At 48.1% G+C, this 27,963-nt stretch overlaps 2 protein-coding genes and 3 pseudogenes across 2 annotated transcripts; 3 read left to right on the top strand and 2 right to left on the bottom strand.

The window, feature by feature from the left end:
- The first annotated feature begins 504 nt into the window (after nt 1–504).
- On the top strand, nt 505–4,444 carry LOC109572275 (zinc finger and SCAN domain-containing protein 5B-like). Its single transcript, XM_070772395.1, has 4 exons — nt 505–1,361; nt 1,651–1,857; nt 2,793–2,946; nt 3,319–4,444. Exons 1-4 carry the CDS (start codon nt 777–779, stop codon nt 3,963–3,965), a joined length of 1,593 nt encoding a protein of 530 aa, XP_070628496.1. The 5' UTR covers nt 505–776; the 3' UTR covers nt 3,966–4,444.
- Nucleotides 4,287–9,291, top strand: LOC139177011 (zinc finger and SCAN domain-containing protein 5B-like; annotated as a pseudogene).
- A 4,406-nt stretch (nt 9,292–13,697) lies between these two features.
- On the bottom strand, nt 13,698–18,152 carry LOC139177382 (zinc finger and SCAN domain-containing protein 5B-like; annotated as a pseudogene).
- Nucleotides 18,153–19,090: 938 nt separating this feature from the next.
- On the bottom strand, nt 19,091–19,765 carry LOC139177381 (protein FAM32A-like; annotated as a pseudogene).
- A 7,255-nt stretch (nt 19,766–27,020) lies between these two features.
- LOC139177380 (protein FAM32A-like) lies at nt 27,021–27,359 on the top strand. Its single transcript, XM_070772465.1, has one exon. It carries the CDS (start codon nt 27,021–27,023, stop codon nt 27,357–27,359), a length of 339 nt encoding a protein of 112 aa, XP_070628566.1.
- The last annotated feature ends 604 nt before the right edge of the window (nt 27,360–27,963 follow it).

Raw genomic sequence — 27,963 nt, 5'->3', positions numbered from 1 at the left:
TGAAATCCAAAAGGAAACCGAGGGATTTCCCTAGCGGCCCAGCGGGTGAGCCTCAGCGCTCCTCTGCAGGTGGCGTGGTTTCCTTCCGCAGCCTGGGAACTGAGCCCGCACCTGCCTCCCTGCTTGGCCAAAGATAGAACAAAACAAATACACAGAATCTGTGGCTAAATCACTATGGAGGCCTCTTTAATAAATCGTGGTTTGTTCTGAGAGAATTTTCATGGGCAATCGAATCCCTGTGATTAAGTAAAGTGGGATTATCTAGAATGGTTTGCTCCGCCCTCAACGAATCCATGCGCCGACTGCGTAACAGGCCGAGAGGTCCGGCATTTCTTCCAGCTCCATAGAGAGACGCTTCTCCGCCGGCCGAGTTTGAGAGCAAGTCCCCAACTGAGGAGGACCGAGGGGAGAAGGCTTCAAAGAGGTAATTGGTGGGAAATGTCTAAAGAGAACTCTAGAAAGTCAGGGCACGTGGAAGTGGGTTTCAGTAAGTCCTGGCTTTCTGTTCACCTTGCATTCGCTCAGAGACCGTGTGAAATCCACCGATCTCCCTCCGGCCACACGGGAACTGTGGTTCATTTGTGGAATCTTCTGTGAGATGAGATTGTTTCCACACTCCATGGTGTCCTGTGGTGTGGTTCATTTTTCCAACAAGGGCTTTTAAGCATTGACCTGTGGACAGGTTTGACCACACAGATTCTTGTACTATAAGATGGATGTCGGAGGAATAAGAGAATGGATTCTTGTCCCTGGTGTGAAATTCTGAGGGGAGAATAATGCCCAGTATTGGGACGAGGGATGGTAAGGTGGATGAAAATAAAACTAATTGGCTGCATTCGTTTTTCTTTTTTGCCCCCATATTTCTGAATACTGAATCTATTACTGAGGAAAAGCAAGAGGAAATTCCTTTCCTTCGGGGTCAGTTGTGCACCCACTTCCAGAAGCATTTGCCCAGAGTCCTACTGAAAAGCTCTACAATCGGTATGGCTGAGAACCAGACAAGGGGTCGTGGCCGCTTCGCGGACATCCCCAGAGCAGGGTCTCCAGCGTCTGCGCCATGCCAAGACACCCGAAGGGAAAACCCCGACTCCGACCTTGAAAAGTTGCGCGTTTGCTTCCGAACATTTAGCAGCTCGGACGAATCTGACCCGATCAAGGCTCTGAGGAGGCTCCATGAACTCTGCAGTCTGTGGCTGAGGCCGGATCTTCACACCAAGGAGGAGATGGTGGACAGGCTGGTGCTGGAGCAGTTCGTGATGTGCATGCCACCGGACATCCAGGTCTTAGTCAAAAGTAGTGGTGCCGAGACTTGTAAGGATCTGGAGGAGTTGCTGAGAAAGAAGCAGAAACTGCAGAAATGGGTGAGTGGGACCCTAGTGACCCTGTGAGACAGGGAACGGTGGCATGAGGGGCTGCGAGCTGCGAGATAAAGCAGAAGGATCAGAGGGCTTGGCTCTAAATCAGTGATTCCCACAGGCGTGAGACCTTGGCCTGTGGCATCACTGGAGATGTTTCTTTGGTCCTCACTTTGAGCGTGTTGGTCTTTCAAATGTCATTCCCAAGAGGTGGGCTCCTAGAGTGGGATACACAATGAATACCTTTTTGGATTTTGTGAAGGGAGACTGATTCTATCTGAATTTTTCCTCACAGGCTGGTGTCCGTGTCCAAGGCGAGGATTTTTTGATGCCAGTCTCGGGTGTTGAGATGTTAGGATCTGAGGTCAGTGAGGGGCACGGTGAAGGAGACCGAGCCAGGGAGCCTCAGTCTACAGTCAGTGTGGTCCCTCCAGACGATGGCCAGCAGGAAAGCCGAGACGGGCAGCATCTGCCAGGAGCCAAGGACCTGTTGAGGGGGCAGGTGAGTGTGATGTCCTGACCTCCAGTCTGGGAACAGGTAGAAGAGGGTCGGATGGGCGTGGCTGCAGAAGTAATTGGGAGAACTTGGCAAAGGACAGGAATGGACCCACTGCCTCCAGGAATTCCCATGGATGCATTCAATTCCCGGCCGTTTTCCGTCCAGTGTGAGAATGAAGACAGTCCATCTTTCACAGTCCTTCACCATGAAAGCTTGTGGCCTAAGGATGAGGGCAGAGGAGTCCTGTTTCCACGGGATGCTGCTGGGTCGGTTCATCAGGGGTAAATGAACTCACAGCTGTTTCACCCATGATGGATTTCGTCAGACGCACTAATATTGGGGGATATTGTAAACACCTTGAATTTATAACAAGTTCCCCGTTGGAGTCATTTTCCTCCTCAGATTTTGGAGTATGCCTGGAGACAGTGGATATTTTGGAAATGTGAATCGGGGGAGGAGATGCTACTGATTTCTCACGAATAGAGCTACATAGTGTAGAATAGAGCTATACAGTATAACAGCTATACTGCTTGTCATCTTATTATGCCCCAGGCCACCTTCCATGATGAAGAGAAATCCAGGCAAGGTATCAAAAAGTGGTGAAGTCAGGAGCCCTAGAGCCAGAATCCTCTGCTTTCAGATTCAGGGCCTGGAGAATGTGAGATGAGGTGGAGAGATATGTGCAAAGATAATTGGCAGAGCCAGCTTTGAAGTCTGGACTTTCGCCAGAGGTGGTCGGTATAGATCAAGGACAGACATGGGAATCAGAAGAGGACTGCCAATCAGGGTGATGGGAAGCAGTCAGGGCATATCCCCCAAACTGATATCCAGAAAGCTGGAGTGTGAGATCAGGGTATGAGGCGGGTGGGCAAAGAGGAGACAGAGCTTGCCGTGGGCTAAGGCAGTGGAATTGACTCTGCTTGGTTGCCCCTTGTCAGGGCCAGAAAGCTCTCCCGCCGGAGACCATTCCTGAAACAGGTGAACTGGAGTGTCAGACGCCCTCCAAAGAGAACTTGGAGAAGGACCTGCTGGAAGACACAGGAGTGACAAGAACCCTTTTGTCTCAAGAGCCTGAACTTCTGCAGAATCATGGTGAGTATTAAAAACTTGGAGACCACAGGAGGTAATGACTGCCTCCACTGATGTCCAGGAAGGGGTACCCAGCATTCCCTTCCCTGGTGTTGTGGGGTAGGAGTTGGTTCTCCAATGCCAACCTTCTCCATCGTCAACATTCCAGAGTGTTTCATCAGCTAGACTCTTAGGTAGTTTGGTTGCTGGGAAGTCTGTAGCCAAGATTAGGGATGGTTCCAATGAGGCCGGCACCATGGAAAATGCTCCTTGATAAATATGGTGCTGAATGTCTTCTTTCAGCAGATTCTGGGAGGGCAGAGAGAGAGGGGAGAGTCCCCAGGAAGGAAGTGATACTTCAAATGTGGCTCTGAACCCTTTCCTCTTGTGTTCCAGAGGGAGATGTTTCCACTCCGAGTGGATCCAGACGAGGTCCTCTGAAGAATCACAGACATGTCAAAAGGAAGCAGGACAGCACTCCCACTTGCCAAGATGTGGGGCAAGAATCAGCCATGTGTTTGGACCAAGGCGAGTTCTCAGGACAGCTTGGGTCCCGTTCCGTTGGTGCATTTGGCAGCATGGGACCCACCAGTCATTCTGAGGGAGCAGGAACCCCGGGACGGGCACGCTCTGAATGCAAGGTGTGCAGAAAGAGCTTTCCTTATCAATATCAGCTTACTGTGCACCAGAGGACACACACAGGAGAGAGGCCCTTTCAATGCGACATCTGTGCCAAAGGGTTCATACAGCCTTCAGACCTGCGGGTTCACCAGCGGATCCACACTGGTGAGAAGCCCTACAGCTGTGATATCTGCCTCAAGAAGTTCACCCACAACTCCACGATGCATGCTCACAAAGTGACCCATTCCCAGGAGAAGCCTTTCCGCTGTGAGCACTGTGACAGAGCCTTCGCCTACCGAGCGAACCTCACTGTTCACCGACGCACCCACTCTGGCCTCAAGCCCTACGTGTGCCCCGAGTGTCACAGGGCCTTCAGTCAGCTGGGGTCTTTCAAACGCCACCGGAAAATCCATTCCAGATGACTGGCTCAGGACCCTGCTCTCAGGTCCAGGTCTTTTGTGTTCTAATGAGAAAATTGAGAATGATTTGTCACCTGTGTGATACAAAGTGTGGATGACAGGGGAGGGGCTTAGGAGGACTGTGGAACCCAGTGGGATTCCATTCGCGTGAATTAGGATACTTGAGTGATGACTTACTTTTCCCGTTGGATTTTGTTTTCTACTTTGCTATAGACTATAGTTTTCTTTTTCATTTGTTTATTTTCAATTGGAGGATAATTGCCTTATGGTGTTAGACTCTGGTTTTCTTACATGTTTTCGCTTTGTGTTGTTCTTGTTCTTCCAATGAAGCTGTGTCTCACTGGTTCTCAGTACCTCATCATCAGAGTGAGGCTACTGCTGATTGCCTTCTTGTCAGGAGTGATACCTTGTAAAATAGGATGCTCCTAGCAGGACAGCTAGATTAAATACAGGATCACGAGTGAAATTTAAGTTTCAAATAAACAAACACGTTTCTATCAAAGACCTGTGTGTTTTCTCTTCTAAGACTTTGCTAACTGCCGCTAAGTCATTCCAGTCGTGTCTGACATTGTGGGACCCCATAGATGGCAGCCCACCAGGCTCCCCTGTCCCTGGGGTTCTCCAGGCAAGAACACTGGAGTGGGTTGCCATTTCCTTCTCCAATGCATGAAAGGGAAATGTGAAAGTGAAGTCGCTCAGTCGTGTCCGACTCATAGCGACCGCATGGACTGTAACCCACCAGGCTCCTCCATCCATGGGATTTTCCTGGCAAGAGCGCTGGAGTGGGGCAGCATTGCTTTCTCCTCTTTTTCCCTACTGGTGTACAACTTCTGGTTTCTGTGATGCCTCTCCTAAATGGTTTCTTACAGTAGATCTCATCAGCTGATTTTAGACAAAAGTCTTTGATATCTTATTTCATGAGAAAGAAACAAGATTAGGAAACCCAATTTGATTACAACCATTGGATTACAATTATTGGACTGCCTCACAGTCTCCAAGCAGAGAGAAAAAATTCATTAGATCAGGAAAATCAATCTGTTTCACCAGGAAATGACATCCACGAAGTATAAAGTAAATAAAATACATTAGAGAAAGTTTACTGCCAAACCAATATGGTGGCCTCTTTAATAGTTCTTCCTGTTGGAGTCTCCACAGGATATGGAATCTACCCAGATTATCCAAAGTGGTTCCTTCCATGCCCTTTATCCAATCACTGGGATGATGAGGTCATGGCCGGAAACCCCTGGAGTTTCACCCAAGTCTCTATAAATACAGACATTTCAGCTCCAGACACACTTTGAGAGCCAGTGCCTGACCTGAGGAGGCTGAAGGCAAGAAACCTGGAAGGGGTAAGCGATGAGTGGGCACCTCCAAGGAGGATGCCTAGAAATCAGGACACACGGGTGGGTTTCACCAAGGTCTCGCTTTCTGTTCATCCTACATTAGCTGGGAGACCTTGTGACAGGAGATCTTCCTCTAACCCCACGTTAACAACTGTTAATCCAGCTCTTCTGCAAGGGGAGAAGACTGTTTCCACACATGTTGCTGTGAGGTGGCTGGTTTTCTTCAAGGGTTTCTGAGCGGCATCCTATGGCCATTTAAAAACTACATATATATTTATTATTAGTTTTAAGTTTTTTAATTCATTCATTTTGGCTGGGCTGGGTCTTCTTTGCTGTGACGGCTTTCTCTAGTTGTAGCTAGAGGGGACTACTGTCTAGCTGAGGGGTATGGGCTTTCATTGCGGTGGCTTCTCCCATGGCAGAGCTGGGAGTCTAGAGCTCAGGTTCAGTAGTTGCCGCTCTCAAGCTCAAGAGTTCTGGTGCACAGGCGTAGAGGCAGGCAGGGTCTTCCCATATGAGGAATCAAACCCACGTCCCCTGCATTGGCAGCAGATTCTTAGCCACTGGACCACCAAGGAAGCCCTATGGTCATTTCTGACCAGACAGTTTTATGAAATATTGAATGAGTCGAGCAATGGTGTCCAATATTGGGATGTAGGGGAGACAGAAGGGTGGAAAAAAATGAAACCCATTTGTTTCTTTTTTTTGTCTCCCTAGACTTCTAAGAAGTGACTTTAATGCTGAGGAAAAGCAGAGGAAATCCATTTCCATAGGTGTCAACTGGGCACCCACTTCTAGAAGCATTTGCTCAGAGTCCTACTGGAAATTTCCTCCATCAATAGGGCTGAGGACCAGACATTTTTTCAGGCTTGTGGACACATCACAGACAGCCCTGGGGCAGAGTCACCGGCATCCGTGCCACCGCACGACACACTCATGGAAAACTCAGACTGTGACCAGGAAACCTGGCACGTCCGGTTCAGAACATTTAGCAGCTCGGAGGAGTCAGACCCCATCGAGGATCTGAGGAGACTCCGTGAACTCTGCCATCTGTGGCTGAGGCCAGATCTTCACACCAAGGAGCAGATGATGGACAGGCTGGTGCTGGAGCAGTTCATGATCTGCGTACCCCTGGAGTGCCAGGTCCTGCTCAAAGAAAGTGGGGTGCAGAGTTGCAAAGCCCTGGAGGACGTGCTGAGAAATAAGCAGAAACCCAAGAACTGGGTGAGTAGGACCTTAGTGATGGGTGTGGGATGAGGAGACACGTGCAAGCTGCAGGGATCACAAGATAGGACCTGCGGGTTTGGCTATTCCCAAACAGGTGAGAGAAGTTCACAGTTGGGCAATTTGGGAGATACTTTTGGCTATCTCAACTCGAAGGATGTAGATCTTCTACAGCAAACGGGAGCTTCTATTGTCAATGCCATTGGATGCCTGAAAGCTACATTCCAGGTCTTATAGAGACTGATCTTGATTGATTTCTCCCCTCACCGACCATAGTCTGCATACAAGGGAAGAAATATCTTGTGTGTGATCCCAACATTGAGATGGTTGAAGCCAAGGCCTGTCACACGGACGATGAGAGAGACCCATGCGGGGAGCCCCAACCCCCCTCAAGGGTCATACCTCCATAGGATGGCGAGTAGGGAAGCCAAGAGCTGCAGAATCTGCCAGGAGCCACAGACCTGTCTAGGGAGCAGGTGAGAGAGTGGAAGCAGGTAGAAGAGAGTCAGGTGGGTGTGGCTGCTGGAGCAATGGGGAGATTTGGCAAAGGACAGGAATGGACTCATTGCTTCCAGAAATTCCCATGGATACATTCAGTTCCGAGGCATTTTTTCTAGTAACTGTGAGAATGAAGCTAATCCATCTTTGTCCCTCTGCCATGAAAGCATCTATTCTTAGGAGTGGGGAGAAGGGAATCCTGTCTTCCTGACATGATGCTAGGTTCAATTTGCTGCAGGTAAATGCACTGACAGCGGATTTACCCACGGCCACTTTGCCCAAGGGAACTTCATATTTCAGAATATGATCATTCCTTGCAACTGAAGGAGTGACTCCAAAGTGGACTCAAAATGCCCCCCAGTAGACATTGGGCTTCCCTGGTGGCTCAGATGGTGAAGAATCTGCTGACAATGCAGGAGACCTGGGTTGGATCCCTGGGTCAGGAAGATCCCTGTAGATGGAATGGCTACACACTCTAATGTTCTTGCCTGGAGAATCCCATGAACAGAGGAACCTGGCAGCTATAGTCCATGGGGTTGCAGAAAGTCAGACAAAACTGAGCGACTAACACTTTCCCTTTCAGACATTGAAAAATGAATGGAAAACAGTTGATTTTTTCAAATAAGGTTGGGTATGGGCAGGGGATGCTATTGACTTGCATGGAGTAGAGACCGAGAATACTGGTTGTCATCTTCCTATGTACTGGGTAACCACCATCACAAAGATACATCCAGGCAAAGTCTCCAACAATGATGGAGTCAAGAGAGCTGGACCTAGAGTTCTTTACTTCCAGAGTCAGGGGCAGGCAGGAGTGGGTATGATTTGGAGAGACCTATGCATGGAGAAGTCAGAGTGCCAACTGTGATGTCCTGATTTGATTGCAAGATACAGTCTGTATAGATCCAGGACAGCCTTGAGTATCAGGAGATGATTATCAATCAGGGTGATGGGGTGGACCAGAAGAAGTCAGGGCATATCCCCTAAAATGACATAAGTTGAAGTCTTAGATTAAGATATGAAGTAGATGGGGAAACAGGAAAAAGTTTTCCACAGACTAAGGTAGATGGGTTATTGACTCTGCTTGTTTGTCCCTTGTCAGGAGCAGAGAGCTCTCCCACCAGGGACTGTTCCTGACATAGGTGAGCTGGAGGGTCAGACGCCCAGGGAGAAGTTGGAGAAGGAAGACACGGGAGAGCGAAAAACCCTTCCATCTCAAGCACCTGAACTTCTGAAGGGTCCTGGTGAGTATTCAAAACTGTGAAATTCAGCAGTTAGTGACTCCCTCATATGGTGGCATGGGGCTGGGTAGCCAGCATCATCATGCTTGGATGGGTCGGATGGAGATCATTGTCCAGTGCCAACCTTCTCCATCATCAACGTTCCAGAGTCCCACAGTCCAAACTCTGAGCCTCGTTGCTTGATGGGAACTTCTCAGCCAACATCAGGGTTCCAGTGAGGCCAGCAGCACAGAAAATGCTCCTTGTTAAATGTGGTGCTGAATGTCTTTCAGCAGATTCTGGGAGCATAGAGAGACAGAAGAATCCTCAAAAAGGAATTGGTATTTAAAATGTGGCTCCTGAACCCTTTCCTTCTATGTTTCAGAGGGAGACGTTTCCACTACGAGTGGATCCAGATGAGGGCCTCTGAAGAATCGAAGACGTGTCAAAAGGAAACGGGACAGCAGTCCCACTTGCCAAGACGTGCGTCAAGAAGCAGCCACGTGTTTGGACCAAGAAGAGTTCTCAGGACAGCTTGGGTCCCGTTCCGTTGGTGCATCTGGCACCGTGGGACCCACCAGTCTTCCTGAGAGAGCAGAAACCCTGGGATGGGCACCCTCTGAATGCAAGGTGTGCAAAAAGAGCTTTCCTTATCAATCTCAGCTTACCGTGCACCAGAGGACACACACAGGAGAGAGGCCCTTCCAATGCGACATCTGTGCCAAAGGGTTCATACAGCTTTCAGATCTGCGGGTTCACGAGCAGATCCACACTGGTGTGAAGCCCTACAGCTGTGATCTCTGCCTCAAGAAGTTCACCCACGACTCCACGCTGCACACTCACAAGAGGACCCACACCCAGGAGAAGCCTTTCCGCTGTGAGCACTGTGACAGAGCTTTCAGCCACCGAGGGAACCTCAACGTTCACCGACGCACCCACTCTGGCCTCAAGCCCTACGTGTGCCCCGAGTGTCACAGTGCCTTCCGTCAGCTGGGCACATTCACACACCACCAGAAAATCCATTCCAGGTGACTGGCTCAGGACCCTGCCCTCAGGTCCGAGTGCCTTCTGCTCCGAGAAGGAAATCGGGATTATTCATCACTTATGTGATACAAAGAAAGGGTGACATGTGAAGAACTTACGATCACACTGGAACCCGATGGGGTTAGGGTTACCCGATGGGGTTCCAGTCACATGAATGTGGTGAATATTGAGTGATGACTTATCTTTCCCTGCAGATTTTGTTTTCTACTTTAGTGTAGCCTGTGTTTTTGTCATAACTTTTGGCTCTGTGTTGTTCTTCTTCAGAGAATGCAGGTCTCATTAGTTTTCAGTACTTCTTTATGAAACTGAGGTGACTGCTGATTGTCTCCCCATTAGGGAAGATTTAATTGTACAATAGGATGCTCTTAGCAGAGTGGCCAGATGAAAAAGAGGATCACCAGTGAAATTTAAATTTCAAATAAACAAAGACATTTCTGTCAAACAAGTGTCCTGTGTATTTCCCCTTCCAAGATTTTTTTTCTTATTATTTTTATTTTTTAACTTTACAATCTTGTACTGTTTTTGCCATATATCAACATGAATCCACAACAGGTATACTCATGTTCCCCATCCTGAACCCTCCTCCCTCCTCCTTCCCCGTACCATCCCTGTGGGTCGTCCGAGTGCAGTAGCCCAAAGCATCTACTATCGTGCATCAAAACTGGACTGGTGACTTGTTTCATATATGATATTATACATGTTTCAATGCCATTCTCCCAAGTCATCCCACCCTATCCCCAAGTTTTTTTATATGGAGTAGATGATAGCTGCGGTTTGTTACATGGCCATTATTATGTGGAGATATCATCCTTCTGTAAGACTTCCCCAGTGACTCAGCGGTAAAGAATACGCCTGCAGCACAGAAGACCCAGGTTCGATCCCTTCATCAGGAAGATCCCCTGGAGAAGGGAATGGCAACCCACTCCAATATTCTTGCCTGGAGAATCCCATGGACAGAGGAGCCTGGCAGGCTATGGTCTGTTGGGTTGCAAAGAGTCGGACATGACTGAAGCGACTGAGCACCCACGTGAGCATTTAAAGCAACTGTATTCTTTTGGAATTATGAACTGTTAGGTAATGTAATATTAATGCCCTTTTGAACACTGAGATTCTAGGGTGTCTCTGCTTGAAAAGATTCTTCAAGGTAGCACTCTTTCATCCCACCTGGCTCTCCTCCAGCAGAAATGAAGACAGGTCATTTGGAGCAGAATGGAGATAATAAAGTATTTTTTTTCAAAGAATCAGCATTTTCTTCTATGAATGAGCCTGGGAATTTGTTGGGGGCGGCAAACTCAAGGATGACATTTTAATAGATATTGGTGTCTGGCTGCTCGCACTTAAAAGCCAATACAGAGGCCAGGTAGGGGAAAGGAAAGTTAGCTTTATTCTGGATGCCAGCCACTGTTGAAAGTGAAAGTGAAGTCGCTCAGTTATGTCCAGCTTTTTGTGACCCCGTGGACTGTAGCCTAACATGGTCCTCTGTCCATGGCATTTTCCAGGCAAGAGTACTGGACTGGGTTGCCATTTCCTTCTCCAACAACTGTGGAGGCGGGCCAGACGTCTGTCTAATGGCTGACTCCCCCCACCTCCCACCCCGGACAATTAATGAGCAACAGCTTTTATAGATGGAGGGAGGGGGCTACAGGCAGAAACAGTGCAGTCAGCTCTGACAATCATCCTGAAACTGGTCATCACTGGTCTGATCAGTGTCATCTTGATTGTTGTCAATACAGTTAACCTTCAGTTCCAAAGTCCATTTGTTTTCATTTCTGGGGTCAATTCTCAGAATTGTGTCAGCTTCTCTCATGGTTTCCCAGGAGGCTCAGTGGTAAAGAATCCGCCTGCCAATGCAGGAGACGTGAGTTTGCTACCTCAGTGGGAAAGATCCCCGAGAGAATGGAATGGCAACCCACTGCAGTATTCTTGCCTGGAGAATCCCATGGACGGAGGAATCTGGTTGGCTACAGTCCATGGGGTCAGAAAGAGCCACTTCACTTTCTTTTACTTTGCAACTCCATGCACTGCAGCATGTCAGGCTTCCCTGTCTTTCATTATCTCCCAGGAGTTTGCTCAAACTCGTGTCCATTGAGTCGGTGACGCCATCCAACCATCTCATACTCTGTCACCGCCTTCTACCTCAAAGGATGTTAACTTACAGGCCCAAGATGGAGGCAACTAATTCAAAGAAGCAATATAGAATATAAAGACTAGGTGTCTTCAGAAACAGGGGTATTAGAACCATTATCGAGGAATCAACACAAGAAATTAATACGATGAAATATGAATAAGACTTCAAAAAACAGACACAGTTAAATACTAGTTAAGAAAAGTGAGTAACAGGGCTTCCCCGGGGGCTCGGAGGTAAAGGCTGTGCCTGCCAGCGAGAGCACACGAGTTCCATCCCTGACCCGAGAAGGTGCCAGGGCTCAGGAGCAACTAAGGCCACGCGACACAACCACCAAGCCTGGGAGCCGCGACTACTGAAGCCCAGAGCCCCGAGAGCCTGGGCTCCGCACAAGAGAGGTCACTGCAGTGAGAGGCCTGTGCCCCGTGACTGGAGAGGAGCCCTGCATCGCGAGCAGCAACAAAGACCCAGCACAGCCGAAAATAAATGGATTTAAAAATAAAATACATACCGAGGCTGAGAAACTGCTATTGTAGAAACGTGGTGATGGAGTGAGATGCCGGGTGATAAAGCAACAGCCAGGCCTGTCCGTCTCAAAGAACCACTTATTGTGTGGAGATCGGAAGACAGCCTGAGGGTGTCGGGGGAAGGACTTTCCAGACTAAAACCCTACGCACCAGTCTGCAAAGACAGTTGGGCTTGGTGTGGTCACGTGTGCAAGGTGGCTGGGGAGTGGAGGAGAAGGTAGAGAGTGTGAGGAGCGGTTCCCTCCACGGCTGTGAGAAAGGATTTGGATATGCCAAGGGAACATTTCATGCAAGGATGGGCACAATAAAGGACAGAAATTGTATGGACACAAGAGAAGCAGAAGATATTAAGAAGAGGTGTCAAGAATATACAGAACTATACAAAAAAGATCTTCATGACCCAGATAATCCCAAAGGTGTGATCACTCATCTAGAGCCAGACATTCTGGAATGTGAAGTCAAGTGGGCTTTAGGAAGAATCACTATGAACAAAGCTAGTGGAGGTGATGGAATTCCAGTTGAGCTATTTCAAATCCTCAGACATGATGCTGTGAAAGTGTTGCACTCAAGAAGTCAGCAAATTTGAAAAACTCAGCAGTGGCCAGAGTGCCCCACCCTCCACAGTTGTTGGAGAAGGAAATGGCAACCCAGTCCAGTACTCTTGCCCGGAAAATGCCATGGATGGTGGAGCCTGGTAGGCTACAGTCCATGGGGTTGCAAAGAGTTGGACTTGACTAAGCAACTACACTTTCACTTTCAACAGTTTCTGGCATCCAAAATAAAGCTAACTTTCCTTTCCCCCAACCTGGCCTCTGTATTGGCTTTTAAGTGTGAGCAGCCAGACACCAATATCTATTACAATATCATCCTTGAGTTTGCCGCCCCCAACTAATTCCCAGGCTAATTAATAGAAGAAAACGCTGATTCTTTGAAAAGAAATACTTTATTACCTCCATTCTGCTCCAAATGAGCTCTCTTCCTTTCTGCTGGAGGAGAGCCAGGTGGGATGAAAGAGTGCTACCTTGAAGAATCTTTTCAAGCAGAGACACCCTAGAATCTCAGTGTTCAAAAGGGCATTAATATTACATTACCTAACAGTTCATAATTCCAAAAGAATACAGTAACTTTAAATGCTCGAGTGGGTGCTCAGTCACTTCAGTCATGTCCGACTCTTTGCAACCCAACAGACCATAGCCTGCCAGGCTCCTCTGTCCATGGGATTCTCCAGGCAAGAATACTGGAGTTGGTTGCCATTCCCTTCTCCAGGGGATCTTCCTGATGAAGGGATCGAACCTGGGTCTTCTATGGTGCAGGTGGCTTGTTTATCGCTGAGTCACTGGGGAAGCCTTACAGAGGGATGATATTTCCACATAATAATGGCCATGTAACAAACCACAGCTATCATCTACTCCACATAAAAAATCTTGGGGATAGGGTGGGATGATTTGGGAGAATGGCAGTGACACATGTATAATATCATATATGAAACGAGTCGCCAGTCCAGGTTCGACGCAGAATAGTGGATGCTTTGCGCTGGTGCACTGAGACGACCCAGAGGGATGGGACAGGGAAGGAGGAAGGAGGAGGGTTCAGGATGGGGAACATGTGTATACCTGTGGCAGATTCATGTTGATACATGGCAAAAACAATACAAGATAGTAAAGATAAAAAATAAAATAAAGAAAAAAAAAATCCTGGAAGCCGAAATACACAGGACACTTATTTGACAGAAATGTCTTTGTTTATTTGAAATTTAAATTTCAGTGGTGATCCTCTTTTTCATCTGGACACTCTGCTAGGAGCATCCTATTTTACGATGAAATGTTCTCTAATGGGGGGACAATCAGCAGTCACCTCAGTTTCACGAAGAAGAAAACAAATGAGACCTGCATTCAATGAAAGAAGAACACGAAGCCAAAACTCATCACAAAAACACAGGCTACACTAAAGTAGAAAACGAATTCTGCAGGGAAAGATAAGTCACCACTCAAATATTCACCTAATTCATGTGAATGGAACCCCATGGGTTCCAGTATGATCGTAAGTTCTTCACATGTCACCCTTTCATTGTATCACCTAAGTGACAAATAATCCAGAATTTCCTTCTAGGAGCAGATGGCACTTGGACCTGATGGTGGGGTCCTGGGTGACTCATTTGGAATGGATTTTCTGGTGGCGTTTGAAAGTCCCCAGGTGACGAAAGGCACCGTGACACTCGGGGCACACGTAGGGCTTGAGCCCAGAGTGGATGCGTCGGTGAACGTTGAGGTTCCCTCGGTGGCTGAAAGCTCTGTCACAGTGCTCACAGCGGAAAGGCTTCTCCTGGGTGTGGGTCCTCTTGTGAGCATGCAGTGTGGAGTCCTGGGTGAACTTCTTGAGGCAGAGATCACAGTGTAGGGCTTCTCGCCAGTGTGGATCCGCTCATGAACCCGCAATTCTGAAAGCTGTATGAACCCTTTGGCACAGATGTCGCATTGAAAGGGCCTCTCTCCTGTGTGTGTCCTCTGGTGCAGGGTAAGCTGAGATTGATAAGGAAAGCTCTTTTTGCACACCTTGCATTCAGAGGGTGCCCGTCCCGGGGGTTTCTGCTCCCTCAGGAAGACTGGTGGGTCCCCCGGTGCCAGATGAACCAACGGAATGGGACCCAAGCTGTCCTGAGAACTCTCCTTGGTCAAAACACGTGGCTGCTTCTTGACCCATGTCTTGGCAAGTGGGAGTGCTCTCCCGCTTCCTTTTGACATGTCTGCGATTCTTCAGAGGACCTTCTCTGGATCCACTTGGAGTGGAAACGTCTCCCTCTGGAACATAAGAGGAAAGGGTTCAGGAGCCACATTTAAAATATCACTTCCTTCCTGGGGACTCTCCCCTGTCTCTCTGCCCTCCCAGAATCTGCTCAAAGAAGAGATTCAGCACCATATTTATCAAGGAGCATTTTCCATGGTGCCAGTCTCATTGGAAACATCACTAATCTTGGCTACAGACTTCCCAGAAACCAAACTACCTAAGAGTCTAGCTGATGAAACACTCTGGAACGTTGACAATGGAGAAGGTTGGCATTGGAGAACCAACTCCTACCCCAGAACACCAAGGAATGGAAATGCTGGGTACCCCTTCCTGGACATCAGTGGAGGCAGTCAGTACCTCCTGTGGTCTCAAGTTTCTAATACTCACCATGATCCTGCAGAAGTTCAGGCTCTTGAGCCGAAAGGGTTCTTGTCACTCCTGTGTCTTTCACCAGGTCCTTCTCCAAGTTCTCCTTGGAGGGCGTCTGACCCTCCGGTTCAACTGTTTCAAGAATGGTCTCTAGCAGGAGAGCTTTCTGGCCCTGACAAGGGGCAACCAAGCAGAGTCAATCCCACTGCCTTAGCCCACGGCAAGCTCTGTCTCCTCTTTCCCCACCCGCCTCGTACCCTGATCTCACACTCCAGCTTTCTGGATATCAGTTTGGGGGATATGCCCTGACTGCTTCCCATCACCCTGATTGGCAATCCTCTTCTGATTCCCATGTCTGTCCTTGATCTATATCGACCACCTCTGGCCAAAGTCCAGACTTCACTGCTGGCTCTGCCAATTATCTTTGCACATATCTCTCCACCTCATCTCACATTCTCCAGGCCCTGAATCTGAAAGCAGAGGATTCTGGCTCTAGGGCTCCTGACTTCACCACTTGTTGATACCTTGCCTGGATTTCTCTTCGACATGGAAGGTGGCCTGGGGCATAATAAGATGATAGGCAGTATAGCTGTTATACTGTATAGCTCTATTCTACACTATGTAGCTCTATTCACGAGAAATCAGTAGCATCTCCTCCCCCGATTCACATTTCAAAACAATCCACTGTCTCCAGACATACTCCAAAATCTGAGGGGGAAAATGACTCCAACAGGGAACTTGTTATTCAATTCAAGGTATTTACAATATCCCCCAATATTAGTGCCTCTGACGAAATCCATCATGTGTGAAACAGCTGTGAGTGCATTTACCCCTGATAAAGTGACCCAGCACCATCCCGTGCAAACAGGACTCCTCTGCCCTCATGCTTAGGGCCACAAGCTTTCATGGTGAAGGACTATGAAAGATGGACTGTCTTCATTCTCACACTGGATGGAAAATGGCCGGGAACGCAATGCATCCATGGGAATTCCTGGAGGCAGTGGGTCCATTACTGTCCTTAGCCAAACTCTCCCAATTACTTCCACAACCACGCCCACCCGATCCTCTTCTACCTGCTCCCAGACTGGAGGTCAGGACATCACACTCACCTGCCCCCTCGACAGGTCCTTGGCTCCTGGCAGATGCTGCCCATCTTGGCTTTCCTGCTGGCCCTCGTCTGGAGGGATGACACTGACTGTAGACAGGGGCTCCCTGGCTTGCCCTCTCTCACTGTGCCCTTCATTGACCTCAGATCCTAACATCTCAACACCCGAGACTGGCATCAAAAAATCCTCGCCTTGGACACGGACTACAGCCTGTGACAAAAAATTCAAATAGGATTAGCCTCCCTTCACAAGACCCAAAAAGGTATTCATTGCATATACTACCTTAGAAGCCCACCTCCTGGGAATGACATTTGAAAGACCAACACCCTCAAAGTGAGGATCTACAGAAACATCTCCAGTGATGCCACAGGCCAAGTGCTCGCCCTTCTGGGAATCACTGATTCAGAGCCAAGCCCTCTGATCCTTCTCCTTCATCTCCTAGCTCCCAGCCCCTCATGCCACCGTTCCCTGAATCAGCGGGTCACTAGGGTCCTACTCACCCATTTCTTCAGTTTCTGCTTCTTTCTCAGCACCTCCTCCAGATCCTTACAAGTCTCGGCACCACTACTTTTGACTAAGACCTGGATGTCCTGCGGCATGCACTTCACGAACTGCTCCAGCACCAGCCTGTCCACCATCTGCTCCTTGGTGTGAAGATCCGGCCTCAGCCACAGACTGCAGAGTTCACGGAGCCTCCTCAGAGCCTTGATCGGGTCGGATTCGTCCGAGCTGCTAAACGTTCGGAAGCGGAGGCGCAATTCTTCAAGGTCGGAGTCGGGATTTTCCCTTCGGGTGTCTTGGCGTGGTGCAGACGCTGGCGACTCTGCTCCGGGCCTGTCCGCGTCAGGGCCACGACGCCTTGTCTGGTTCTCAGCCATACTGACTGTAGACTTCTTCAGTAGGCCTCTGGGCAAATGCTTCTAGAGTCGGTGCCCAACTGACCCCGATGGAAAGGAATTTCCTCTTGCTTTTCCTCAGTAATAGATTCAGTATTCAGAAATAGGGGGCAAAAAAGAAAAACGAATGCAGCCAATTAGTTTTATTTTCATCCACCCTACCATCCCTCATCCCAATACTGGGCATTATTCCCCCCTCAGAATTTCACACCAGGGACAAGAATCCATTCTCTTATTCCTCTGACATCCATCTTATAGTACAAGAAACTGAGTGGGCAAAAATCTCCACAGGGCAGTGCTTTAAAGCCCTTGTGAGAAAATGAACCACACCAGACGACACCATGGAGTGTGGAAACAATCTCATCTCACAGAAGATTCCACAAATGAACCACAGGTTATGTGTGGCCGTAGGGAGATCGGTGGATTTCACACGGTCTCTGAGCGAATGCAAGGTGAACAGAAAGCCAGGACTTACTGAAACCCACTTCCACGTGCCCTGACTTCGAGCGTTCTCTTTAGACATTTCCCATCAATTACCTCCTTGAAGCCTTCTCGCCTCGGTCCTCCTCAGTTGGGGACTTGCTCTCAAACTCGGCCGGCGGAGAAGCGTCTCTCTATGGAGCTGGAAGAAATGCCGGACCTCTCGGCCTGTTACCCAATCGGCGCATGGATTCGTTGAGGGCGGGGCAAACCATTCTAGATAATCCCACTTTACTTAATCACAGGGATTCGATTGCCCATGGAAACTCGCTCAGGACAAACCACGATTTATTAAAGAGGCCTCCATAGTGATTTAGCCACAGATTCTGTGTATTTTTTTTGTTTGTTTGTTCTGTTTTTGGCCAAGCAGGGAGGCAGGTGCGGTCTCAGTTCCCAGACCGCGGAAGGAAACCACGCCACCTGCAGCGGGAGCGCTAAGTCTCACCCGCTGGACCGCTAGGGAAATCCCTCGGTTTCCTTTTGGATTTGATTGATTTTGGACTTTGGGGACTGCATTTTGGGGTGAACGGACTGGTTTTAATGATCTCGTGAATTTTTGGTCTCATTGCCTGGAGAGTTTGACGGAGTCAGAGATATGGTGGTGGGAACCAGATGGGTTTGACTCCTGTCTTCTTTCTGTTCTTGTGAGATAAGTCTTCAAAGGCTTTTCTAAAATCAGCTGATGAGGTAAGGTGTTTGAAGACCCGATTTCTAAGTAGCCTTTTTGAAGACTAGAAGTTGTACACCAATAGGAAAAAAGAAGGACACCTATCACTTTTGTAAGCCTTCCTTTTTCGAAACACCTGGGGAGGAAATCCCTGAAAACGTATGGCGTGAGTCAATCTATCTCAGCATAACAGCCATGTAGGCAAAACCACGGCTATCACCTATTGCCTGTAGAAAAGTCTTACAAAATACGCAGACACTCTTTGACAGAAATGTGTTTATTTAAATTTAAATTCAACGGCAGAGCCTGGCCTCTGTGCCAGGAACATGCAGTTTTACAGTGAAGTCCCACCTAACAGAAAGGCAATCAACAGTAGGCTCAGTTTCATGATGAAGATTTGAGAATTAATGAGACATGCTTTCAGTAGAAGAATAACAAAGGAAAGCAAAAACTGATTGAAACAGGTACACTAAAGTAGAAAACAAAATCCAAAGGGAACGATAAGCCATCACTCAAATATCCTCCTCATTCATGTAAATGGAAGCCCCTGGACCCAATATCCTCCGAAGCTCTTCCCATGTCATCCACCCTTTGTGTTACAGAAGTGACAAATCATTGTGAATTTCCTTCTTGGAGCAGAAACGACTTGGACCTGAGGGCAGGGTCCTGGGCCACTGGTTCGGAATGGGTTTCCTGGTGGGACGTGAGAGACCCCAGGGAGCAGAAGGCAGGTCACACTGGGGGCACATGTAGAGCTCGGGCCTAGTGTGTGACCACTGAGGTTCCCACTGTGGTTGAAATCTTTTTCACAGTGCTTACAGCAGAAAGGCTTCTCTTGGGTGTGGGTCCTCTGGTGAGCATGCAGCGTGGAGTCGTGGGGGAACTTCTTGGGGCAGAGATCACAGCTGTAGGGCTTCTCGCCCACGTGGGTCTCCTGGTGAACGCACAGGTCCGGAGGCTGAATGAACCATTGGACATGGATGTTGCTTTTTTCTTTTTGTAATTTCAAGGGCCGTCTCTCTTTAATGTGGTTCCAGAATAAGAGCCCATTACTTTGATAAGCACAGGCTCAGCAGAAGGCTCAAAAGGATGTGTGTAAAAGAATGTTTCCAAAGGCTCCAGAGATGACCCCAACTCTGCTTCCTGCTTTCCCTGGACAATACTCCATCTCCTGGGTGGGGTGGCTACTTGGTCCAGCTGACTTTAGGAATGTCATAGTGCTCCGTGAGCGTGTCCAGGTGTCTGTTGAAGTCCTCCACTCTCTGCTTGTGGGTTTTGGATGCTTTCTTCAGGATCCTCTCCATTTGTCGCTTCTCCTGCACCTTCTCAAAGGCCACCTAGGCTGGGGTCAGCTTGTCGAGGTGGCGCCTCAGCTCCTCCTCCTGGTTCTTCTGGATTTTTCCCATCGTTTCCAGGAGTTTTGCCTTGTCTCTGTCCGTTTTCTTCTTCCGCTTGGTCACGCCAAGCTCTGTGACTCCTTTCAGCTTCAGGGGTCCCTTTTGGACCTGCTCGTAGGCGTCCATGCTGCCCATCTTTGGATTCGGATTTCTAAATGGACAAGAGTGCGGGGTCAGTTTTCTCAAATGGAAATTGGGACAATATCGTTCTCCTGTGTAGATCCGAGAGGTTCCTTCTGTATGGGTTAACACCAATGAACATAGACGAACATCTCTGCTTCGCCCAGGGGGCCAGGGTTCAGAAAGCCTTGAGGAATAAATGCAGCACACCACACCACAGCATGGAGGGTGGCAACACCCTATAAATCAAGGTGATTTATAAACCTATAAATCAGATGGAGGCAGGCGGGGGGAACCTGAAAGACCTCTTCTTTAAAATGTCTTTTCTGCAAGAGAAGGATCTGTGTTCCATTATATTTCCCAAGTTCCATTTACATGTTTAAAGTCTGTGAGGAAGTTCTTTTCCTCACAGAGAGCTCAGCAGTCAACCATAGTTAATATGGAGTTTAAGAGAGATCCACCACTTTCAGAAGATCTTTGAGCTGATGCAAGGTGAGTAGAAAACCCAGCCTTCCGAAACCCACCACCTCCTTCTGTATTGATTCCCAAACCTTCTCCTTAGACGTTCTCACTCATCACTTACCTCCTTGGAGCCCTCTTGCCCTCAGCCTCCTCAAATCGGTGACTGGCTATCAGTGTGTGTCTGGGGCTGAAACATCTCTATTTATAGAGAGCTGGGGGGAATGGCAAGGGTCCCTGCTTGTTACACCATCAGCACAGCGATTGTGCAAGGGCGCTTCAAGCCATTTATATGACCTCATTTTAGATAATCCAATTTATCCAAATATCCAGTTTCACACGGGCACTTCACTGGAAAAAAAAACACAATTTATCAAAGAGGCCTCCATGTTGGTGTTCTGGTAGACGTCTCTGATAGCTCAGGTGGTAAAGAATCCACCTACAATGCAGGAGATGCTGTAGTAATTCCTGGGTCAGGAAGATCTGCTGGAGAAGAGATACGCTACTCACTCCAGTATTCTTGGGCTTCCCTTGTGGCTCAGCTGGGAAAGAAGTAAAGTGAAAGTCTTTCAGTCATGTCCAACACTTTGTGACCCCGTGGATATACAGTCCATGGAATTCTCCACGCCAGAAGACGAGTCGGTAGCTGTTCCCTTCTCCAAGGGATCTTCCCAACCCAGGTATCAAAGCCAGGTCTCCCGTATTGCAGGCAGATTCTTTACCACCAGGGAAGCCCGTGCACTTTTTGGTAGTAAGATTGATTTTCCTGGTCTATCAAATACTTTTCTCATTTACCTGGAGCGTTGGAAGGAGTCAAAGCATAGGTATCTGAAAGTTTTAACTAGTTTGGTTAGTGGCGGAAGAAGAAAAAGGACATAGACAAGGCAAAACTCCTGGAAACGATGGGAAAATCCGGAAGAACCAGGAGGAGGAGCTGAGGTGCCACCTCGATAAGCGGACCCCAGCCCAGGAGGCCTTTGAGAAGGTGCAGGAGAAGCAACAAATGGAGAGGATCCTGAAGAAAGCATCAGAAAGCATCAGAGAGTCACTCAGTCATGTCCAACTCTTTGCAGCCCCGTGGACTGTAGCCTACCAGGGTCCTCCATCCATGGCATTCCAGGCAAGAGTACTGGACTGGGTTGCCATTTCCTTCTCCAACAACTGTGGAGGTGGGGCAGACGTTTGTCCAATGGCTGACTCCCCCCACCTCCCACCCCGGACAATTAATGAGTGACAGCTTTTATAGATGGAGGGAGGGGGCTACAGGCAGAAACAGTGTAGTCAGCTCTGACAACCATCTTAAAAGTGGTCATCACTGGTCTGATGTGTGTCATCTTGATTGTTGTAAATACAGTTAACCTTCAGTTCCAGGGTGCATTTCTTTTCATTTCTTGGGTCATTCTCAGAATCTCTCATGGTTTCCCAGGAGGCTCAGTGGTAAAGAATCCGCCTGCCAATGCAAGAGACATGGGTTTGCTCCCTCGGTAGGGAAGTTCCCCAAGAGAAGGGAATGGCAACCCAGTGAAGTATTCTTGCCTGGAGAATCCCATGGACGGAGGAACCTGGTTGGCTACAGTCCATGGGGTCACAAAGAGCCACTTCACTTTGCAACTCCATGGACTGCAGCACGCCAGGCTTCCCTGTCCTTCACTATCCCCCAGGAGTTTGCTCAACCTCGTGTCCATTAATTTGGTGATGCCATCAAACCATCTCATCCTCTGTCACCTCTTTCTATCTCAAAGGATGTTAACTTACAGGCCCAAGATGGAGGCAACTAATTCAAAGAAGCAATATAGAATATAAAGACTGGGTCTCTTCAGAAACAGGGGTATTAGAACCATTATCGAAGAATCAACACAAGAAGTTAATACAATGAAATATGAATAAGACTTCAAAACACAGACGCAGTTAAGTAGTAGTTAAGAAAGTGGATAATAGGGCTTCCCCGGGGGCTCGGAGGTAAAGGCTGTGCCTGCCAATGAGAGGACACGAGTTCCATCCCTGACCCAAGAAGGTCACAGGGCTCCAGAGCATAGGCCATGCGACACAACCACCGAGCCTGGGAGCCGCCACTACTGAAGCCCAGAGCCCCGAGAGCCTGGGGTCCGCACAAGAGAGGTCACTGCAGCGAGAAGCCTGTGCCCCGCGACTGGAGAGGAGCCCTGTGCCCTGAGCAGCAACAAAGACCCAGCACAGCCGAAAACAAATGGAGTTAAAAATAAAATACATACCGAGGCTGGAAAACTGCTATTGAGGAAACGTAGTGATGGAGTGAGATGCCGGGTGATAAAGCAACAGCCAGGCCTGTCCGTCTCCAAAGAACCACTGATTGTGTGGAGATCGGAGGACAGCCTGAGGGTGTCGGGGGAAGGACTTTCCACACAGTGGAGGAAAACCCTAGAAACCAGACCGCAAAGCCCGTTGGGCTTGGTGTGGTCAGATGTGCCAAGTGGCTGGGGAGTGCAGGAGAAGGTAGAGTGTGTGAGGAGTGGTGCCCTCCGAGGGTGTGAGAAAGGATTTGGATTTGCCAAGGGAAGATTTCATGCAAGGATGGGCACAATAAAGGACAGAAATGGTATGGACCCAAGAGAAGCAGAAGATATTAAGAAGAGGTGGAAGAATATACAGAACTATACAAAAAAGATCTTCACGACCCAGATAATCCCGAAGGTGTGATCACTCACCTAGAGCCAGACATCCTGAATGTGAAGTCAAGTGGGCCTTAGGAAGAATCACTATGAACAAAGCTAGTGGACGTGATGGAATTCCAGTTGAGCTATTTCAAATCCTCAGGCATGATGTTGTGAAACTGTTGCGCTCAATAAGTCAGCAAATTTGGAAAAGTCAGCAATGGCCGCAGGACTGGAAAAGGTCAGTTTTCATTCCAATCCCAAAGAAAGGCAATGCCAAAGAATGTTCAAACTACTGCACAATTGCACTCATCGCACATGCTAGCATAGTAATGCTCAAAATTCTCCAAGCCACTCTTCAACAGTACGTGAACCATGAACTCAGAGGCTCAAGCTGGATTTAGAAAAGGCAGAGGAACCAGAGATCAAATTGCCAACATCAATTGGATCATTGAATAAGCAAAAGCGTTCCAGAGAAACATCTACTTCTGCTTTATTGACTATGCCACAGCCTTAGACTGTGTGGATCACAAGAAACTGTGGAAAATTGTTAGACAGGAATACCAGACTTCCTGAGCTGCCTCCTGAGAAATCTGTATGCAGGTCAGGAAGCAACAGTTAGAACTGGACTTGGAACAACGGACTGATTCCAAATCGGGAAAGGAGTACGTCAAGGATGTATATTGTCACCCTGCTTATGTAATTTATATGCAGAATACATCATGAGACAAGCTGGGCTGGATGAAACACAAGCTGGAATCAGGATTTGCAGGAGAAATATCAATAACCTCAGATACACAGATGACACCACCCTTCTGGCAGAAAGCGAAAAAGAACCAGAGTCCCTTGATGAAAGTCAAAGAGGAGAGTGAAAATCTTGGCTTAAAACTCAATATTCAGAAACTAAGATCATGGCATCCAGTCCCATCCCTTCATGGCAAACAGATGGGGAAACAGTGGAAAAAGTGAGATAATTTATTTTCGAGGCGGGGGAGCTCCAAACTCACTGCAGATGGTGACTGCAGCCATGAAATTAAAAGACTCTTGCTCCCTGGAAGAAAAGTTATGACCAAGCTAGACAGCATAGTAAACAACAGAGACATTACTTGGCCAACAAAGGTCCAGCTAGTCAAAGCTATGGTTTTTCCAGTAGTCATGTATGGATGTGAGAGTTGGACTTAAAGAAAGCTGAGGGGCAAGAAATTGATGCTTTTGAACCTTGGTGTTGGGGAAGACTCTTGAGTGTCCTTTGGACTGCAAGGAGATCCAACCAGTGCATCTTAAAGGAAATCAGTCCTGAATATTCATTGGAAAATATTTGAGCTGAAGGAGAAACTCCAATACTTTGGCCACCTGATGCAAAGAACTGACTCATTTGAAAAGACCCTGATGCTGGGAAAGATTGAAGGCAGGAGGGGAAGGGGATGACGAGGATGAGACAGTTGGATGTCATCTCTGAGTCAATGGATGTGAGTTTGAGTAAACTCCGGGAGCTGTTGGACAGGGTGGCCTGACGTGCTGCATTTCATGGGGTCTCAAAGAGTTGGACACGACTGAGCGACTGAACTGAACTGACCTGAACTGAACCCATAGATGCAAGAAGTAGATGAATGGATTGACCAGGGTAAAGGGGGAGGGGGGCAGAGAATGGGGAGGGACTTTTCATGATTCACATTTTGTTCTTGGGGTGTTGAGCAAAGTTGGAAATAGACAACATTGACAGTGCACAACATTGTGAATGAACTTGGTGGAACGAGATTGTACACTTTATAAAAGAGTCAAAACTGTATGTTGTGTGTTTCATAACCATAACAAGTATGTGATCAGGAACTTGATTCTCTTTGGATCCTTTTGTGCGTCCCTTCCTTGGAGCTAATAAATACCCTGGTGAGAACAAGGAAATGTTTTGGGTGGACAATCTTTGCTTAACATTTCCAACGGCACTATACTACATGGAATTCAGTGTTTAAATAGTCTTCCTCCTATTTTCTTTCCCCAGAAGAATCATGACTGAGAGCCTCGCCTGGTGGCTTGTCTTGACCGAATCATATAAAAACTGGCACTGCTGTTCATATCCATTTGAGGAGTCTCACACACTGCAAATTTCTTGAAAGTACAGCAAGGAACACCATAGTCCCAGACTACAGAAGTCAGAATCTAGGGAGCCATTCAGACATTTCAACCATTTTTTCCCATAAAGCTGGATGTCAGAATGATGGATGGACTAATGACCATTCAATATGAAATATTGTACCAATGAGAGAATGGTATTGGGTATTGGGGTGAGGAATGTAGAGGAGATCGAAGGGTGGAATAAAATGAAATTAGTCTTGTTCATTTATCTTTTGCCCCCATTCTTCTGAACAGTGAATACATTGCTGAGTAAAGGTAGAGGAAATCCCTTTACGTAGGGGTGAATTTGTCATGGGCTTCTAGAAGCATGTGCTCAACATTTTGCTAGTAAATTCCTCAGTCACTATGGCTAAAGAATGTACATTTTTTGTGGGGTCATGGAATAGTCCCAAACAGGCCATAATCTGAACCACAAGTGTCTGTGCCACACCAAAGTGTACTTACTGAAAAGCCAGGCTGCGACCCCAAAAGTGGCACATGCCCTGCAGAACATACAGGACTCTGATCTCATCCAAGATCTTTACATGCGGAATTTTAAAAAGGGTTGTTTAGTCACTGAGTTGTGTCCAACTCTCCTATTCCATGGCCCACCAGGTTCTTCTGTCCATTGAATTTTCCAGGCAAGAATACTGGAGTGGGTTGTCCATTTCCTTCTGCGAGAGATCTTCCCAACCCAGGGAGTGAACCCACATCTCCTGCATTGGCAGGTAGACTTTTTACCACTGAGCCACCAGGGACGCATAGGCGAACCAAACTGGTTAAAACTCAAATACCTATGCTTTGACTCCTTCCAACTCTTCAGGTAAATGAAAAAAGTATTTGCTAGACCAGAAAAAATCAATCTTAATGCCAAAGTGCACGGGCTTCCCTGGTGGTAAAGAATCTGCCTGCAATGCGGGAGACCTGGCTTTGCTCCCAGGGTTGGGAAGATCCCTTGGAGATCGGCTACCCACTCCAGTCTTCTGGCTTGGAGAATTCCATGGACTGTATATCCACGCGGTCACAAAGGGTCGGACATGACTGAAAGACTTTCACTTTACTTCTTTCCCAGCTGAGCCACAAGGGAAACCCAAGAACACTGGAGTGGGTAGCCTATCCCTTCTCCAGCAGATCTTCCTGACCCAGGAATTACTCTAGCGTCTCCTGCATTCCAAGACGATTCTTTACGAACTGAGCTATCAGAGAAGTCTACCAGAAAACCAATATGGAGGCCTCTTTGATAAACTGTGTTTTTTTCTGGTGCAGTGTCCATGTGAAACTGGATCCATGGATAAATTGGATTATCTAAAATGACGTCATATAAATGGTTCAACCCGCCCTTACACAATCACTGTGCTGATGGGGTAACAAGCAGGACCCTTGCCATTTCCTCTGCCTCTCTATAAATAGAGATGTTTCAGCCCCAGACACACTCTGATAGCCAGTCATCGACTTGAGGGGGCTGAGGGCAAGAGGGCTCAAAGGAGGTAAGTGATGAGTGAGAACATCTAAGGAGAAGGTTTTGGAATCAGTACAGAAGGAGGTGGTGGGTTTCGGAAGGCTGGGTTTTCTACTCACCTTGCATCAGCTCAGAGGCCTTGTGAAAGCAGTGGATCTCCCTTAAACCCCATATTAACTACGGTTGACTGCTGAGCTCTCTGTGAGGGGGGAAGAACTGACTTGAAACATGTAAATGGAACTTGGGAAATATAATGGAACACAGATCCTTCCCTTGCATAAAAGACATTTTAAATAAGAGGTCTTTCAGTTTCCCCCGCCTGCCTCCATCTGATGTATAGGTTTATAAATCACCCTGATTTATAGGGTGTTGCCACCCTCCATGCTGCGGTGGGGTGTGGCGCATTTATTCCACAAGGCTTTCTGAACCTTGACCCCTGGGCTAAGCAGACATGTTCGTCTGTGTTCATTTGTGTTAACCCGCAAAGAGAGAACCTCTCGGATCTACAGTAGAGAACGATATTGTCCCAATTTCCATTTCAGAAAACTGACCCACCCATGACTTTTGTCCATTTAGAAATCCAAATCCAAAAATGGGCAGCATGGACGCCTACGAGCAGGTCCAAAAGGGACCCCTGAAGTTCAAAGGAGTCACAGAGCTTGGTGTGACCAAGCGGAAGAAGAAAAAGGACAGAGACAAGGCAAAACTCCTGGAAACGATGGGGAAAATCCAGAAGAACCAGGAGGAGGAGCTGAGGCGCCACCTCGGCAAGCTGACCCCAGCCCAGGTGGCCTTTGAGAAGGTGCAGGAGAAGCGACAAATGGAGAGGATCCTGAAGAAAGCATCCAAAACCCACAAGCAGAGAGTGGAGGACTTCAACAGACACCTGGACACACTCACGGAGCACTATGACATTCCTAAAGTCAGCTGGACCAAGTAGCCGCCCCACCCAGGAGATGGAGTATTGTCCAGGGGAAGCAGGAAGCAGAGTTGGGGTCATCTCTGGAGCCTTTGGAAGCATTCTTTTACACATATTCTGTTGAGTCTTCTGCTGAGCCCGTGGTTATCAAAGTAATGGGCCCTTATTCTGGAACCGCATAAAAGAGAGACGGCCCTTGAAATTACAAAAAGAAAAAGCGACATCCACGTCCAGTGGTTCATGCAGCCTCCGGACCTGTGTGTTCACCAGGAGACCCACAGGGCGAGAAGCCCTACGGCTGTGATCTCTACCCCAAGAGGTTCCCTCACGACTCCACGCTGCACGCTCACCAGAGGACCCACACCCAAGAGAAGCCTTTCTGCTGTGAGCACTGTGAAAAAGCTTTCGACCACAGTGGGAACCTCATGGTCACACTCTGGGCTCGAGCCCTACATGTGCCCTGAGTGTCACGTGCCTTCTGCTCCCTGGGGTCTCTCAAATCCCACCAGGAAACCCATTCCGAACCACTGGCCCAGGACCCTGCCCTCGGGTCCAAGAAGGAAATTCACAATGATTTGTCACTTCTGTAACACAAAGGGTGGATGACATGGGAAGAGCTTCGGAG

Source organism: Bos indicus, chromosome 18 (assembly GCF_029378745.1).
Source record: "Bos indicus isolate NIAB-ARS_2022 breed Sahiwal x Tharparkar chromosome 18, NIAB-ARS_B.indTharparkar_mat_pri_1.0, whole genome shotgun sequence".
Taxonomy (NCBI): Eukaryota; Metazoa; Chordata; class Mammalia; order Artiodactyla; family Bovidae; genus Bos; species Bos indicus.
This window is presented reverse-complemented; position numbering and strand designations above follow the sequence as displayed.